Source organism: Crocuta crocuta, unplaced genomic scaffold (assembly GCF_008692635.1).
Source record: "Crocuta crocuta isolate KB4526 unplaced genomic scaffold, BGI_CrCroc_1.0 scaffold16, whole genome shotgun sequence".
In the NCBI taxonomy this organism is placed as follows: Eukaryota; Metazoa; Chordata; class Mammalia; order Carnivora; family Hyaenidae; genus Crocuta; species Crocuta crocuta.
In genome coordinates this window covers 15,325,582-15,341,887 of record NW_027531893.1, presented here as the reverse complement: position 1 = coordinate 15,341,887, position 16,306 = coordinate 15,325,582, and the positions used below count along the sequence as shown (strand labels likewise).

The following is a 16,306-nucleotide window of genomic DNA, read 5'->3' as shown; positions in this document are numbered from 1 at the left end:
CATCACCATAATTATCATCATCATCATCCATCTTGCTGTTCTGGTCAAAATATCAGAGTCATCCTTGACTCCCCTTCTTCACTTGTACTCCACATCCAATCTACCATCCCCTCCCATTTCTCTCATCTAGCACCAGTCACCTCCTCCTTCAAAATGTCTCCAGACTCTGATGACTTCTCACCCTCTCCATTGCCACCACCCTGCCTCAAGCCATTACCACGTCTCACCTGGATTATTACAGAGGCCTACCACCAGTCTCCCTGGATCCACCCCTTTCTCCTTTGGTCTAATGTTCATATAACATTCAGTACAATCCAGTTATTAATAAGTAGGATCATATCTAACTCTGCTCCAAACCTTCCAGTATCTTCCTACAACCCTCAGAGAAGGGGCTATTCAGTGGCCAAAAAGCCCCTATGTCATTTGACACCAATACCCATCATTCTGCTCCAGGACAAATGGACCCCTTGTCATTCCTCAAATATGCTGCACATGCTCCCACTTCAGGGCCTTTGCACTTATGGTTCCCCAACCTGGAAGCTCTCTCCAGATATCCACAGAGGCTGCTCCCTTACCTCTTTCAGTCTTTATTAAAATGTTTCTTCTCTTGGGGCGCCTGGGTGGCTTAGTCGGTTAAGCGTCCGACTTTCGCTTAGGTCATGATCTCGCGGTTCGTGGGTTCGAGCCCCGCGTCGGGCTCTGTGCTGACTGCCAGCTCAGAGCCTGGAGCCTGTTTCGGTCTGTGACTCCCTCTCTCTCTGACCCTCCCCTGCTCATGCTGTCTCTCTCTCTCCTAGAAATAAATAAAACATAAAAAAAATTAAAAAAAAAATGTTTCTTCTCAGTGAGTCCCCCTTTAGCCTCCCTACTTAAAATTAATCCCCCTAACACTCCCAACCTCCAGCTGTGATTTTTTTCACTTAGCACTTAGCATCTAATATAGCATATATTTTACTTCTTTACTTGTTTATTTTCTATCTTCCCCAACAAGAGCAGGGATTTTTAACCATTGAATGTTAAATCCCCAGTACCTAGAACAGTGTCTGACACACGGCAGATCCTAAAAAAGATTTGGTGAATGAACTGTGAATGGACACCGGATGAATGGACAAATGGATGGGTAGATGAATCTCCACGACTATTACTGTTAGATCCCATCCAGCTAGCTTTCAGATCCCAGCATTCCAGCTATCATAGACTACTGTTCTCATTTCTTCCTTTCCAGATACTTAGGAGCACTGGGCTGTGTGTGGAACTTCTAAAATTTCCATCATTTGGACAATCATTCCATGCGTTTCTCTTGCCCTGAGCTTGCTTCCCTTAGAGACTCAGATTTGAACACGATGTCAGTCAGCAACCCTGCACCAGGCAGGGCCGAATCCACAAGGAATCTGGGGTGGGGAGGGCGGGGGAGTGGAGTGGGGCTGAGGGCGGGAGCAGCTGGCAATAGGCCAGCGCCTGCTGATGGTGATAGATGGGAGGTATCGAAGGCAATGATGGTGACGAAGCAGGCAGTGGAGAGGCGAAAAGTCCCACTTCCTGTGCATTGATTGGGAATTTAATGAAAACAATCATTCACTTTCGGGTTCCATTGCAGGAGCAGGTGTGCTCACTAATAGTGGGGCATGTTCCAGTTGTCCAGAAGTAGGCTTTCTGGGTTTTGCTTTACAAAAGACCTCTCTGTTGGACTTGGAATTTGCCCAGGCAGTGGAGGTGATTTGCACTTTCTCCCAGTGCTCCAGATGGACAGAAGAGAGGCGTGGGAACTCAAAAAGGGAATGTGTTCTGACTTGAAAGGGAATCAATGACCCCCCCTGCCCTGGCCCAGTCTACCTGATGCAGATATCAAGGTGGTGAAGGGCCTCCAATCTCACAGTGTTATCAGGAAGAAGGAAGGCAAATGTGAGCGCCTTTTAGTTCCTTCTCATTTAGGTCAGGAAGGCCTTCTTGCTGCCAGGATCACATGCCAGCTCCCTGAGGCCAGTTACCAGAAAAGGGCTCCTTACTCCTAAACCCCCACCCCCAGTGCCCAGCAATATGAGGGGCCAAGGAATATTAATAGAGTGTGAGGTCTCTTTGACACCACTAACCCCAAAGAGCAGGATCAGAGAGGTTAAGGGAGCATCTTAACCTCTCCCCAGCCCCATCCTTTTCACACCTGACCTTGTTTGCTTGAGAGTCCCTTGCAATATTACATGCAGCTAGCTATAGGGCAACTGGAGGGGCTCAATTTGGGCTGTAACTCCAGGATTTTCCAACAGATGGCAGGCATGCCCCTCATTCTTTCTTCTATAATTTCTGACCATAGAAACTGTTCAATAGTAACAGTAGTAATAATAATGCATTATGTCCTTACCATGTGCCAGGCATTGAGCTAAGGGTCTGACATGCCAATATTGGTTAGAAATCCAATTTAGTGGTTCCAGGTCCTGGCTATATATCACTACTGTGCTGCCCTGTATAAACAGGACAGTTTGTTGCCAATCAGTTTCCTCATCTATAATTTACCCATGAGGAAAGTGAGACTCACAGAGTTGGAATGAATACCCAAAGTTGTATTACTTCCAGTGTTGTTGAGCCCACAGAACCCTGATGCACCTCCCATATGACCAATTTCACAAAACGTGTTTCTTCCATCCCATCACGTTTCTGAAAATTTACCTATTGCAGTACAGTGTGAGGAAGGTCCAGGAGCTAAGCAGGTGAAAGCCAACCTCCTCCCTGGGAGATAGGGAGAAAGAGAGGCTCTAGCAATTTCTGATTTATACTGGCTTTTTCAGATAATCCATCCTCCAAGCAATCCAGGAGCCTGGCTGAGGAGCTGGGCAAAGCTGTGGAGATTATGGGTAAAGGCAAGAATGGGATCGGCTTTGGCAAAGTGGACATCACGGTCGAGAAGGAACTTCAGACAGAGTTTAACATTAAGGAGGCCCCAGAGCTGAAGCTGTTTTTTGAGGGCAACAGGTCGGAACCCATCAGTTGCAAAGGTAATAGCGCTTGTGTGTCAATCAAAGCAATGCTAGCTATGGAAACACAAACGCCAGCATTTCAGTGGTGTGACAAATTACAAATTTACTTCTTGCTCATGAGGGCCCAGTTGGCTGCCAGAGGGTGGAGGTGGGGGGCTCTGCTCCCCACGTCTTTCAAGGACCAAGGTTTCTTCCAGCTTGTGGCTCTGCTCTATCTTAGGGCCTCTGAGGCCTCTGCAATTTTCTATCTAATAGTTGGGGCAAGGAGGCAGAGGATTGCCAATGGTAGTGTTTGTGACCTAAGCTTGGAAGTGGCAAACATTGTATCTCTTTCCATTGACGAAAATTCTGTTACATGGTCCTAGTCAACTATAAGGCTGGGCAATATGGCCCTGATCTGTGTCCATAAGGAAAATAAATTTTGGTGAACCCATAGCTGCCTCCACAACAGCTTGTATCGCAGCTGGTGGGCCTTAAAGTACCATGAAGTGGGATAGTGAGATGCATAGCTCATAAACTCCCAGAGACCAGAGAGTGAGTTCCTAACTCCACTACCTATCTACCATCCCAATTTTCTACTTTAGAATGATTCTGACAGGGTCCCAGGACAAGGAAGCCCTGGTTGACAAAAAGAGAGACAGAGATGATGAAATAAGACAGATTTGGGACAGGGTGACTACCAACCACTTTAGCTTCTATCATCATCCACTTTGTTCATTAGTTTGTTCATTCACATATTCAATGTTCTTTTACTGAAAAACTACCATGCGTTAAGCCCTATATTTGTGTTAAGGATGCCTGAAGATTTATATGACTCAGTGTGGTACGTGGTAGGTCCTAATTTTTTAAATGCTAAATATATAAATGCGTAAATGTGTGGAAAATGGATGGATGGATGGATGGATGAATGGAAGGATGCATGGATGGACGGATGGATGGATGGATGGACTGAAAGTGATGAATGCCAGTGTGCCCAGGACAGCCTGTACTATGATGGTTAGAATGCTTCCATTTTATGTGTGGATGACTGAATCAGGAAACTGAGATAATCTTTTGCAGGATCTGGCATTTATCAGGTCTGCAATAAGCCTGTTGGAATTTTGTTGGCAAGAACCAAAAGGGACCAGACAGTGCCATCACCTCCAGGAGCTGCAGGGATACCTTGCAGTTCTCAGAGTGGACACCAGGGGTCATGAGACATAGGCCAGACTTTCAGGGGAAGGCGCAGCAAATGCTGCTACCTCCGGGCAGATTAGAAATAAGATCCAACAAGACCCAGCAGTGCAGTGGCTCACAGCCTGCCTATGGGACAATGAAGAGGCAGGGGGAAAGTAGAGGGAGGGAGATGGAGAGAGCAGAAAGGAGCAGTGAGAGAAGAGATATGGAAAGACACGGTGACTGCTGCTTCCTAAGGATAGGAGTGACAACTGTCAACAATGGTGACTCAATGATCCCAAGACAGGGATCTCTTGTGATGTGTTGGCTCTGGGGAAGGTGGCTGAAGATATGAGAAACCCCAGTTATTTTGTTGAAGTCTATATTTGCTCATGGAGTGGCTTAGGTTTTGGGGTGCCCTCACCTCCTAAAGGCCAGGTGAGGTCTGACTTCTCTTTGAGGCAATAAAGGTGACAACTTCCAGACTGTCTGAACCCCTTTTGCTAGAAGCCAGTGCCTGGGACCTCCTCTGCCATGCAGGAAGCTGCATGATCACCTCCCCCAGGAAGTCTCCTTTGACTGCCCAGGTCAGGATGCCTGCCCTCCTCTGGGCTCCCACAGCACCTGTCCTTCCCACTCAAGGCCGTTACCTTACAGAACTGTGTTTGTTCTTATTTGTCTGGTGAGAGCACAGGGGCAGGAGCTGATCTCACTTCTTTCTCGGGTCCTCTGAAGAGGCTGCCAGAACTGGCAGACACCAGCTGGCTTTAAATCCTTACTACTTGCCTGAAGAGCAATTAATTACTCTTGTCAAATTTTAATTTCCTCACCCGTAAAATGCGGATGGTGCAAGTATCTATGTCCTGGGGTTACTGGTTAGATGAAACAAGTCTGTAAGGCACAAGCCCTGACACACATCTGAACCATTTACTGTGTTACATCACGGTTCTGGCCTGCCCTCTTTTCATATGCCACTGCCTAGTGTAGTGGTTGGGGAATCCAAGGCTTAGAGAAGTGGAACAACGTCCTCAACAATCCCCAGCTAATAAGCACTGCAGAAAACAAATGTTTTCTGCGAAGGGCCAGACAATCTCTCACAACTTCTTAACTCTGCTGATGCAGTGGAAAAGCAATTCCACATAAACAAATGGGTGTGGCTGTGTTACAATAAAACTTTATTTATAAAGGCAACTGGCAAGTCAGATTTGGCCCACAGGCTGCAGACGACCAACCCCTGCTATGCATTGTGCTGCACTCTTAAGTAAATGGCAGCTGTGGTCCTAATTATTATCAAACTATTAATTTCCTGGCCCTTGTGCAGTGCCTGGGACACTTAGGTTCTTCATGAATAGTTTCTGAGTTTGAATGGGATGGAATTGCAAGGGCCCACTGCAGGCAGACTTGGGGTAAAGAGCCAGCCTGTATTTCTACTAGGCTTGCCCATCACTCTTCTTCTTCAGTATTACCCCTAACCAAAGAAAGAGGCAGTGGGGTGCTGGGAGGGAACCAGGGCCTAGACTTAGGACAAACACTAGTTATGAGAATTTGAGCCAGACTTCCAATTTCTCATTTCCTAACCAGGGTGAATAATGCCATTTCTGCTAACTGGACAGGGCTTCCCTAAGATAAGATGGGCGACAGAGCTCTGCTGGTCTCCTGCACCAACTTTTATGAAAACTTCCTACGTGGTGGTTAGTCCTTGTTGGGTCAAAGCTACAGTTCTGGTTCTCCTCTAGTCTCCCAGGGACTGATGGTGGGAGACATGGCCATGGCCTCCTCGTGGGAGGGAGGGAAATTCAGGTTGGCTTCAGGGCCTCAGTTAATGATACATTCACAGCCTGTGTTTGGAAATATGCAGTGGAACAGCAGCCCCAGTCAATCATTGACGTAGCGTTCACACCTCAGTTGTTACATGTCCTCTGGCTCAGAGCCAAGTGCCAGGGGAGACACATGCCCAGCAGGGCAGTGACCAATCTGCAGACACTCAGGAACAAACTATTTATCAAGTTCAGAGCTACCTCAGTCCCATGGGATCCAGAGGGGCAAACAGAGCTCAGATATCCCAGAGAAGATGGCCCGAGAGCAAGTTCCCTTAAGCCAGCTTATGATTCATTCACCTCATTTATCCATCTGGTAATTATTTCTTGAGCACCTAGTATGAGCCAGATGGTTATACGAGCTAGTGAGCAAGCTAGCCAAAAATTGTAATTTCAGAAAAAGGTAGACTCAACGAAGAAAATGTAATAGGTCATAAAATAGAGAATGATATGATGGGGAGGGGTGTGGCAGTAAGAAAAATCCAAATCTCAAACTAATAAGCCAGAGGAGATGCCCTGATTGCTGAGGAAAAGGCAGCGCAGGCGGAGGGACCAGTGGGTGCTAAAGCCCGGTGTACCAGGGAAGAGGGCATGGCTGCCATGTGGACAGAGGGAGACAGTGGCACAACATGAGATAGGCACTATGGTTCTGATGACCTGAAATTCAAATGGACGTGGGGGGCTTTTTGTTCACCTTGGTTGGTATTTTCGGGACTTGGAAACAAGTTCCTTTCAGAGCACTTACAACATAATTTTTTTCAGACAAATGCCTGTAAGAGATGTATTTTCAGACAAATGCCTGTTTCTATGATTTGTGCCTGCTTCTTTCTGAAAGATGGCTTAGAACATAGAATAGCCTAGATGACTGTGAAAATAGAAACTTAGCCTTGGATAGGAGCACATGTACCCCAATGTTCATAGCAGCACTCTCCACAATAGCTAAAACATGGAAAGAGCCTAAGTGTCCATCAACAGATGAATGGATGAAGAAGATGTGGTTTATCTATACCATGGAATACTACATGGCAATGAGAAAGAATGAAATCTGGCCATGTGTAGCAACATGGATGGAACTCGAGGGTGTTATGCTGAGCGAAATAAGTCAGGCAGAGAAGGACAAATATCATATGTTTGCACGTATAGAAGATTAGGAGGAACTTGACGGAGGAACAAGGGGGAGAAGAAGGGGGGAAATGGTGGGGGAAAGGGAGAGAGGCAAGCCATGAGAGACTCTTGAATGCTGACAAAAACTGAGGACTGATGGATGTGGGGGGGAGGGGGGATGGGCATGGAGGAGGACACTTGTGGGGATGAGCACTGAGTGTTATGTGGAAACTAATTTGACAATAAACTATTTGTAAAAAAAAAAAAAGAAAAAGAAAAAAGAAACTCAGCCTTGGGGCTGAATCCAGGAGAGGGGGACTGCTGCAGGGTGGAGTGCCATGGTCTGAGGGTGGCATGAAGCCTCCTCCATTCCTCTGTCCCTTGAGGCTAGTATATCGTCCTTCTATGAACTTCTATAGGTCTGAATCATTGTAGCTTTTAAAATGGCTTAATCAGTATCTACTAAAGCTGAATGCAGCATCCCCTATGACCAGAAATTCTACTCCTAGACATGTATCCAACAGAAGTGCATACAACATGACCCCAGAGACATGCACAAAAATTCTTAATAGTCCCAAACCTGGAAACAACCCAAATGCTCACCAACAGAAGATGGATAAATAAATTATAGAATATTCACACAATACAGTGCTACACAGCCCATGCAACAATGTGGGTGAATCTCACAAATGTAACAAAGCCAGACCCCAACACACATACTATGTGATTCCATTTATATGAACGTTCAAGAGCAGGCAGACTAATGCATGCTGTTAGAAGTTAGAATGGTGGTTACCCTTAAGTAGGGTGCGTTAGGGGATAGGAGGGGGCCCAATGGGGACTTGTGAGACTCTAGCAATGATCTATCTCTTGATCGGGGTAGTACTTGGGTGTGTTCATTTTGCAAAACTTCACAAACTATACATTATCATTTGTATACCTTTATGTATGCAAATATATTCCACTGCAAGTTTTTAAAATGGCCTTATATTCTTAGGAAATGTAAGCAAAGATGCTGAAAATAGAGTGCTTTCCGGTCAATTTACCACCCGACATGCATTCATCAAGCTGCATGCAGCAATTTGTCCTGCACAGACTGCTTGCTCTGTCTGGAAGTTTTTCCTTCTCCTTTCTGGTCCAATTTCCTTCTTCTTATTGCTGCTGCCTTATTGACTCATATGCATCCGTCAGTTTTCAGCTCATTAGTGATTTCCTCCAGGAAGCCATCCTTGAATACACAGTCTAGGTCATATATTTTTGCTACAGGCTCATGGAACTTTGCTTTTGAATACCTACCTTGTATGTGATTATTTGCTTGTTTGTGTGATTATTTGACAATTGTCCTATTCAACATGATGAGAGCTACAAAAGAGTGTGACTGTGTTTGTTTCTGCTCACCATTATATCCCCAGGACCAAGCACAGCACTCAATAACATAATAGGTACTCAGCACATATTTGTCAAATGAATGAATCAGTGAAGGAATGAATAGTGAGTGAAGGAATACAGGCCTATAAATGTAGTCCAAAGCTACTCACAACAAACATTGCTTTATCTCATAAACTCAGTTTAAATGCTTCATTTTATTCTATAGTAGAAAATAGTATTTTACATTATCTACCGTCATGTGGAATTGATGATTCTAGCAAACACTTGTCTGTCTATAGCTTCATGTCTATAGCACACTATTATGTCTCCCCAGATATGGTATATGTGTCCCAATTTCAGAGCTAAGACTTTGTGTGCTTTGCTGAGAAATGAAAGTCATGACCTATGACCTTCATGAACATCTTTGTCTCAGATGAGAAGTTAGAGGCATAGGCGATAATGGAATTTTCCCAAAGTCACAAAGCCAGCTGGTATTTTTATTTACATTTCATTCATTTACATTTTTTAAAAAATAAATCTATCTTCCTGTCACTTTGGAAGGTAGGTAAGAAAAGAAGACAAGGCATGCTTCCTCCTGGGTTTGATTCCCAGGTGCACTAGTAGAATGGCCATTGGGAAGTCAAACCTCAATTTTCTCTTCTGCAAAATGGGGAGGGTAAGAATATCTATCCCATATCATAGGGTTGTTTTGGAGATATAATATATGCAAATTGCCCAGCACAGTGCCTTGTCCTTGGTAAGTGCTCAGTGAAGTTTAGCAGCTGTTAAAGTTCATGCCTTGGGACTAGGGTGGGAAGGAGTGGAAGGACTGACCTTGGCCTTTAATGTGTGGGAGTCCAAGACTGAGATGCTTCTGTTCATTAAACTTGGAGGAAATAAGCCTTGCTCCAGTTTAAGAGGAAACTGCTATAAGATCCATTTAACTGTCTCTGTTTCCAGGAGTGGTTGAATCTACTGCCTTGGTCGTTTGGCTGAGAAGACAAATTAGCCAGAAAGCATTTTTGTTCAGTAACACTCAGCAGGTGTTAGATTTTGTGAAATCCAGGCCCTTGGTCATCATTGGCTTCTTCCAGGTACTGGAGTCAAGAGGTGGGAGGTGGCTTTTCAACTGGTAAGGAGTTCGGTGTCTGGGAAGGGGTGGGTTGAAGAGAGGTCTTCTACTTGGGTAAATTATATACCCATTCTTCCTTTTCCAATGAGCCGTTTTTACAGGGTTAAAATGATGACAGAAAGAATGGAAGGTGAAATGGTAGGAGACACTAATCAGAAAGGTGGATAGGAATGCAGAAAGAGGAGACTCACATTTATTAAACTGGTTTTAATAGTATAACTGATCTTTTGGAGGTCCACTTAGAATACCACTGAATAATTGTTTTTCCTTGTGGAAAATGAGTTTCTTATATGTCTTTACTCATTTCTTGTGACTTTGATGATTCTTCCCTTCCCCCAGTGGAAGTCAGAACTCTGACATTATATTTTTACATGGGAAGAGTATGTGCCTCTTTCTGTCTCATTTCACTTTTCAGTCTCAATTTTCTCATATTTGGTGATCCATGTGGTCAAATCAGATGCCTCTTCTGAAAGTGATTAAGGAATAAATGTTTAAGTCTAAACCTGTGTGTTTAGAACAACCTTATTCTAAATACTTGGAAAAAATAAAGTTTATCAATTCTCTTCATTAATCTTTGTGGAGTTGCCTATTTTGACCTTAGTTATAGCCATGGAAGTATTCTGAGTATGAAACATCCATGAAAAGGGATTTAGGAGACCCAGGAAAATCCTAAAACTTAGAAAGGTGAGGAGATGAATTGGTCACCATTTCCACCTTGACCTTAAGTAAGCCAGATATTCTGCTTCCTACAAAAGCCTCACCCAATATCCTTCTGCAAATAGGATTTAGAGGAAGAAGTAGCAGAGTTGTTCTATGATATGATCAAAGACTTCCCGGAGCTAACGTTTGGAGTGATAGCAATTAGCAATGCTATTGGGCGTTTCCACGTCACTCTTGACAGTCTTCTGGTGTTCAAAAAGGTAAGATTTTGATTACTGCTAGTGAGGGGTCTCCAGTTCAAAATAGTGGACTATGCACATATCTATAGGCTTTGGGCACAAATTCTGGTTCTGCCGCTTGTGAACCAAGTGGCATTGGACTAGGCAGTTGCTGTTAGATCACACAGTCTCCTGGAGTTTCCCTGGCCTTTCTAGACATTTTTTTATTGTAAGCTTCTCCTCCTCTTCTTAACCAGTAAATGCCATTCATTAAGGCTCAGTCCTCTACCCTGTGTTTTCTTCTGGTCCATCTTCTCCCACCCACCCTCCATGAGCAATTACTGTCCATACAATCATGAATTTACAAATCTCCATCTCCAGACTTTCCTGTCCATCACTAGCTGTCTCAACATGACCAAGCCTAATATAATCTCCCCTCCAAATCCTCTTTAAGTGTTTTTTTTCCTATCAATGAATGGGTTTACCATTTCTCCCATCTGAGCAAAGTCAGAATACCCAATTATTATTCTAAGACCTCCCTCTTGTCCACACTTCACAACCAGTCCATCACTCCAACCCTATTTATTTCAAATCCAAAATATCCCTTAAATCTATCCATTTATCTCTATTGCTACCATCCTAAGTCAAGTGACCATCATCTCCCATAGTCTAATACAACATCCACTTAACTGGTCTACCACAATCTCTCTTGTCCTCTAAAGAGCAATCTTTCCAAAACTCAAACTGATGGCCACTTGCCTCTTTCCCACTGAAAGTCTTTACGGCTTCCTATTATTCTTAGGATGAAGACTCAAGTCCCTAATGAGACCTACAAGACCTTCGACAGTCTAGCCTCTATTACACATCTTCCTCTTCTTCCTCTCTAGGATCTAGATCTGAGCTGTCCAATATGGCAGCTGCTTGTCACATATGACTATTTACATTAAAATTAAATGTTAAATTAACATTCTAGTTCCCCAATCAAACTAGCTACATGTGGACAGTGGCTACTGCATCGGACAGCATAGATATACAGAGTATTTCCATCATCACAGAAAGTTCTATTGAAAAGTGTTACTTTAGACACTGTAGTCTGGTTCTTGGAACATGCCTTACCCCCTCCCCACACAACGCCAAATCCTTAGAGTAACCATATTATTTATAGATCTGGCTCAGAGTGGTTAGTTTACTTGCCCAAGGCCACATATGAGGTGGGTAAAGTGATACTCAGACCTGCTTAACTGTGAGCCACTATATTTTTACTTGGGCTCTTGGAAGTCATTAGAAAGTTTTAAGTTGGAGAATAAAATAACCTGATTTGTATATTTGAATGGGACAACAGAGAATCTAAAAATAGATCCAAATACATATGGAAATCTAGTATATGATAAAGATGATACTTTAGGAGGGAAAATATGTTATTCAAGGATCAATGTTGAGAGAACTGGGTAGCATTTAGAAAAAAAATATATAAAGCTAAATCTATATATCCTCCTTCTACCAAATTACATTCCAGATTGATTTCTGACTGATTTAAAAATATAACAATGAAACCATGTAAAGACTAGAAGATGCCATAGAAGATTTTGCTTTTGATATTTGGAGTGGGAAAGCCCCTTTATGAAGCATGACAGAAACCTCAGAAACTATGAAAAGAAATACTGATAAATTTGGACCACATAAATAAATTGAAAGTTCCACAGAATAAACCTTATCACAATACTAAAAGCCAGCAAGCAAACTTGAAAAATTCAGTTAGGACAGAGTCAGTGTATTTTAATGGTTAAGAGCATGAGCTCTAGAGTCCGACAGCCTGGGGTGGAATCTTGACTCCACCTCTCACTAGTTTAGCAATCCTGGGCAAATCACTTTTCTGTACCTTGATTTCCTCAGCTGTACTATGGGAGAAATAATGATTCACAGCTCAGTGAGATGTTATAAGGATTAAATGAGTTCTTGCATATAGCATATTTAGAACTATGGCTGGTATAATATGAGCTCTTGATAAGTCTGATTAGTAGTGTCAGATTATTACCATGACCAGAAAAGGGTTTTGGCTTTGTCCAAAGGACAACAGGGGCTGTGAAGTATGTGAGCAAGAGAATGACATGAGTGCTTTTTAACTGCATCGCTCTGATTGAAGGTTAGGGGTGGGTTGGAGGGAAACAAGGGGAGAAATTGGAAGACCGTTAGAAGGCTTTTGCAGGAGTCCAGGGAAGGGATTTGGACTAGAGGGTAGGATTGGTGGAGGCAAAGAGGAGATGGAATAGAGAGAAACCAGCAGGAGAGAGCGACTTCTTTGTTCTCCTTCCCCTGCAGACTTTGATCCTGGGCTACAGAGAATTATTTCCCTCTCTGTGTTAATGCAAGTCCTTCTGAGAAGCAGCTATCAAACAAGATTAGATAAGCAAATGATTGGGGAAAATACCTGTGAAGGGGAACAAATGGGGGGGGCGGGCAGGAGAAATCATCAGGCTGTGATGTAGGTCTGATNCCTCTCTGTGTTAATGCAAGTCCTTCTGAGAAGCAGCTATCAAACAAGATTAGATAAGCAAATGATTGGGGAAAATACCTGTGAAGGGGAACAAATGGGGGGCGGGCAGGAGAAATCATCAGGCTGTGATGTAGGTCTGACCCTTTGGAAAGAAAGAAGGTCCTTGATGCAGCCGAGTTCTAAGAAAGTTGGCCAAAGTTGCCTACCAAAGAAGTTCTGCATCTCCCAGAAATAGGCTCGCCTTAGTATCCCTGAAACAATGCACAGGTTTGGGACAGTGTGTAGATACTGCTCAGCATCAGTACAACTACGTGGATGGATTTCCAAGCATAGCAGCTGGTGCTGCTCCTAGACTACACCCCCTGCTTTGTAGATTGGAGATTTTCATGGCTGCCACAGACCCATATTCCACCCACAGGCTAATCTGCCTGGCAGTTCATATTTATGAAGTACCTAGATTATGGATTACACTTGTCACCATGGTATTTTCCTTTCATCCAAGGGAAAAACTGTGCTATTTATATTTATTAAGTGTCTATATTATGGAAGCTACTGCCCTCCAATGTTTTTCTTCTTTTGTCCAAGGGAAAAATTGTGAACCGTGAGGAGCTTATTAATGACAGTACCAACAAACAGGTCCTCAATCAAGTCATAAAGCAGCACCTCACAGAATTTGTTATTGAATACAACTCCGAGGTCAGTGAGCCAAAGGGTCCCTGAGAGAAGGGTAGCTGGGGCAGTTGTGTGCCTGGATGACCTATTTCCCTGGTAATTTCAGAATAAGGACCTGATTTATGAATTGCACATCCTGAATCACATGCTGCTCTTCGCCTCCAAAAGATCCGAGTCATTTGGTATGATAATGCAGCATTATAAGTTGGCATCGAAGGAATTTACAAACAAGGTATGTGGAAAGTGGTATTGCCCTTGTTGGATGGGGATCCAGGACCTGTAGACCCTAATGCTATTTGACTGCCCTGCTGATTATAAATTAAGCCAGGGAGGATTCTCATATTCATTTCCATACCGGCTTCTTTATTTGCATATTGATACTACATATTGTTTACTACTTAATTTTAAACCAGTCTCCTCCCTTCTTCCTGTCCAGTGTCTCTTCTTTTCTTGCAATACCTATGCTGCTTCATCCCTCATCTTTTTGAGACGTCTACCATAGGAATGTGAGGTTTGGTTGCTTTTTTGATGGACTATGCAAGGGTGAGTGGTTGTAGTATGGGTGGGTTTTGGCCTGCAGGTGAGGGGGAGGAGAGGCCACCCCTGCCTGAGGTAAGGGAGTAGGAACAGCCTGAAGATGTGAAGCAGAAAGGCTATAACTTTACACAGACCTGGGTTCACATTTTCTTCCAAAATAAAAATGATTTTTGTCATTGAGTTTCTAAGTCTTAGTTTCAATCACCTCATGTAAAATGGAGAACTGTGTGTAAGAATTAGAAGCACTATATGTAAAGCAATGAGCAAATGTACAATGGTACTATCATCATCTTTAGAAACAAAACTGTTTTTCTTAAGCCCTATTGCCTGTATTTATGTAGTTACCACCACTTGGGCTGTGGAAGCAATTTATTTCTTTTTTTCTCTTTATTTTTTTATAAGAAGTATGGTAATAGCAGATTTTTTTTCCTTTACAAGAAAATTACTCTAAAATTCAAGTGAGACCATTAAAAAGTTTAAAACCCAAATAAACACAAATAAAGCCACTAGGACATGAACATATTTAATATTTGTGCTACATCCTTACCACATTCTCCAGGAAGTTTCTTACAATTACAGAAATATCTTTTGTAAATATTTTTAATGCTTCATTCAATTTTAAATTTTAGATTTTTAATGTAATTCAGCTGATCACAATCTGATTGCTTCCTTTTATTTCTCTCATGTTATGATAGTCAGTACTTAGCCATATCTTCCAGATTATTATTTTTTTTAATTTAACTCTTTAATCTGGGTGGAGTTTATTTGGGCATATGCTGGTAAATAAGGTTCTTTTTTTTTTAATGTTTATTTATTTTTGTGAGAGAGAGACAGAGTGCGTGAGTAGGGGAGGGGCAGAGAGAGAGGGAGAGAGAGAATCCCCAGCAGTCTCTGTGCTGTCAGCTCAGAGACTGACCTGGAGCTCAATCTCACTAACTGTGAGTTCATAACCTGAGCCGAAATTAGGAGTCAGACGCTTAATCGCTTAACCGGTTGACTGAGCCACCTAGATACCCCTGAGATAAGGTTCTAAATGAACTTTACCCCAACTACCTAGCTTCCTGAATGCCATTTACTGATTGTGATCCATTTTAGAGCCAAAGACAAATGGATGAATACTATTCAGACAGGTCACACTCCCATATCTTATCTTGTTCACATCTAGCTAGTATTTGTTGGAAGTATTCAAGGATGGTTCTAATGCGTTGCTTTGTTTTCAGAGTCTCCCCAGCACCTGGAAGAATGTCACGCATATAACAGGGCCCTTCATATTCTGATAGATGAATGACCTGAGAGTATCAGTGTTCTCACTGTGGCCTCTAAGTGGCTACCCCACTTCCAATCTTGCTGCTTCTCTGCAACCAGAGTCATCTTTCACAAATTATTGTAGCACTTTCTGACTTATTATTCTTCAGTGGCCCTCTGTCTTATTCACATAAAACCCAACCTCCTTACTGGACCTCTGATCTCATCTCTGACACATTTCTAACTTTGTTCCCCATAACTCTCTCCCTCATGGTGCTTAAACCACACTAGCCTTTCCTTTCTATTCAAGAACACTCTATGTTCCCTGACCCCAGGCCTTTGCATTGACAATTTCCACTGCCTGATTCAACGTTTCCCTGACTTGTTAACTCATCACCCACATCTCAGCTAAGATGTCACCTCCTCAGATACTCCTCCTGACCTTCCTACCTAACACTGAGCTCTGACCTCACGTCACCTATATGGTCATGCTCTATCACAGTGCCCTTTTTACTGTCTAATTGGCACTCACTGCTATCTGAATTTATTGATTTATTCACTCCTTTGTTGTCTGTCTTTTCCACTAGAACATAAACTCCATGAGAGTGGATCTTACCTGCCTTGGGCAATTTATATCCCCCGTATTTAGTAAAATGCCTAGTAGGCACTCCATAAATATTTGTTGAATGATGACTGAATTAAGTCATAAATTCCCATGACAGAAGAATAATTTAGAATAAAAAGAACTGACATGTATTGAGCATTTTCTACCTCCTAGTTATTGAACTAAGCCATTGTCCTGTTTAATTCTCTCAACAACCCTGTAAGGTCGGTACTCTTATAAATCTCTACAAATAAGGAAACTGAAGCACAGAGAGCGTCAGTCATGGTTTTGCCCAAGGATATGGATGAAAGCTCAGGACCTCCTGACTTCC

At 42.9% G+C, this 16,306-nt stretch overlaps 1 protein-coding gene across 2 annotated transcripts in view; it reads left to right on the top strand.

The window, feature by feature from the left end:
* Positions 1–16,306, top strand: part of PDILT (protein disulfide isomerase like, testis expressed) — a 44,593-nt gene that overhangs the window by 18,799 nt on the left and 9,488 nt on the right. The window contains exons 3-7 of one of the 2 annotated variants that reach the window (XM_077773273.1): positions 2,781–2,987; positions 9,374–9,507; positions 10,328–10,465; positions 13,503–13,613; positions 13,696–13,821. In XM_077773273.1, coding sequence (XP_077629399.1) covers positions 2,781–2,987; positions 9,374–9,507; positions 10,328–10,465; positions 13,503–13,613; positions 13,696–13,821 — 716 coding nt within the window. The remainder of the gene's footprint in view (positions 1–2,780; positions 2,988–9,373; positions 9,508–10,327; positions 10,466–13,502; positions 13,614–13,695; positions 13,822–16,306) is intronic. The other variant, XM_077773274.1, reaches the window with a different exon arrangement.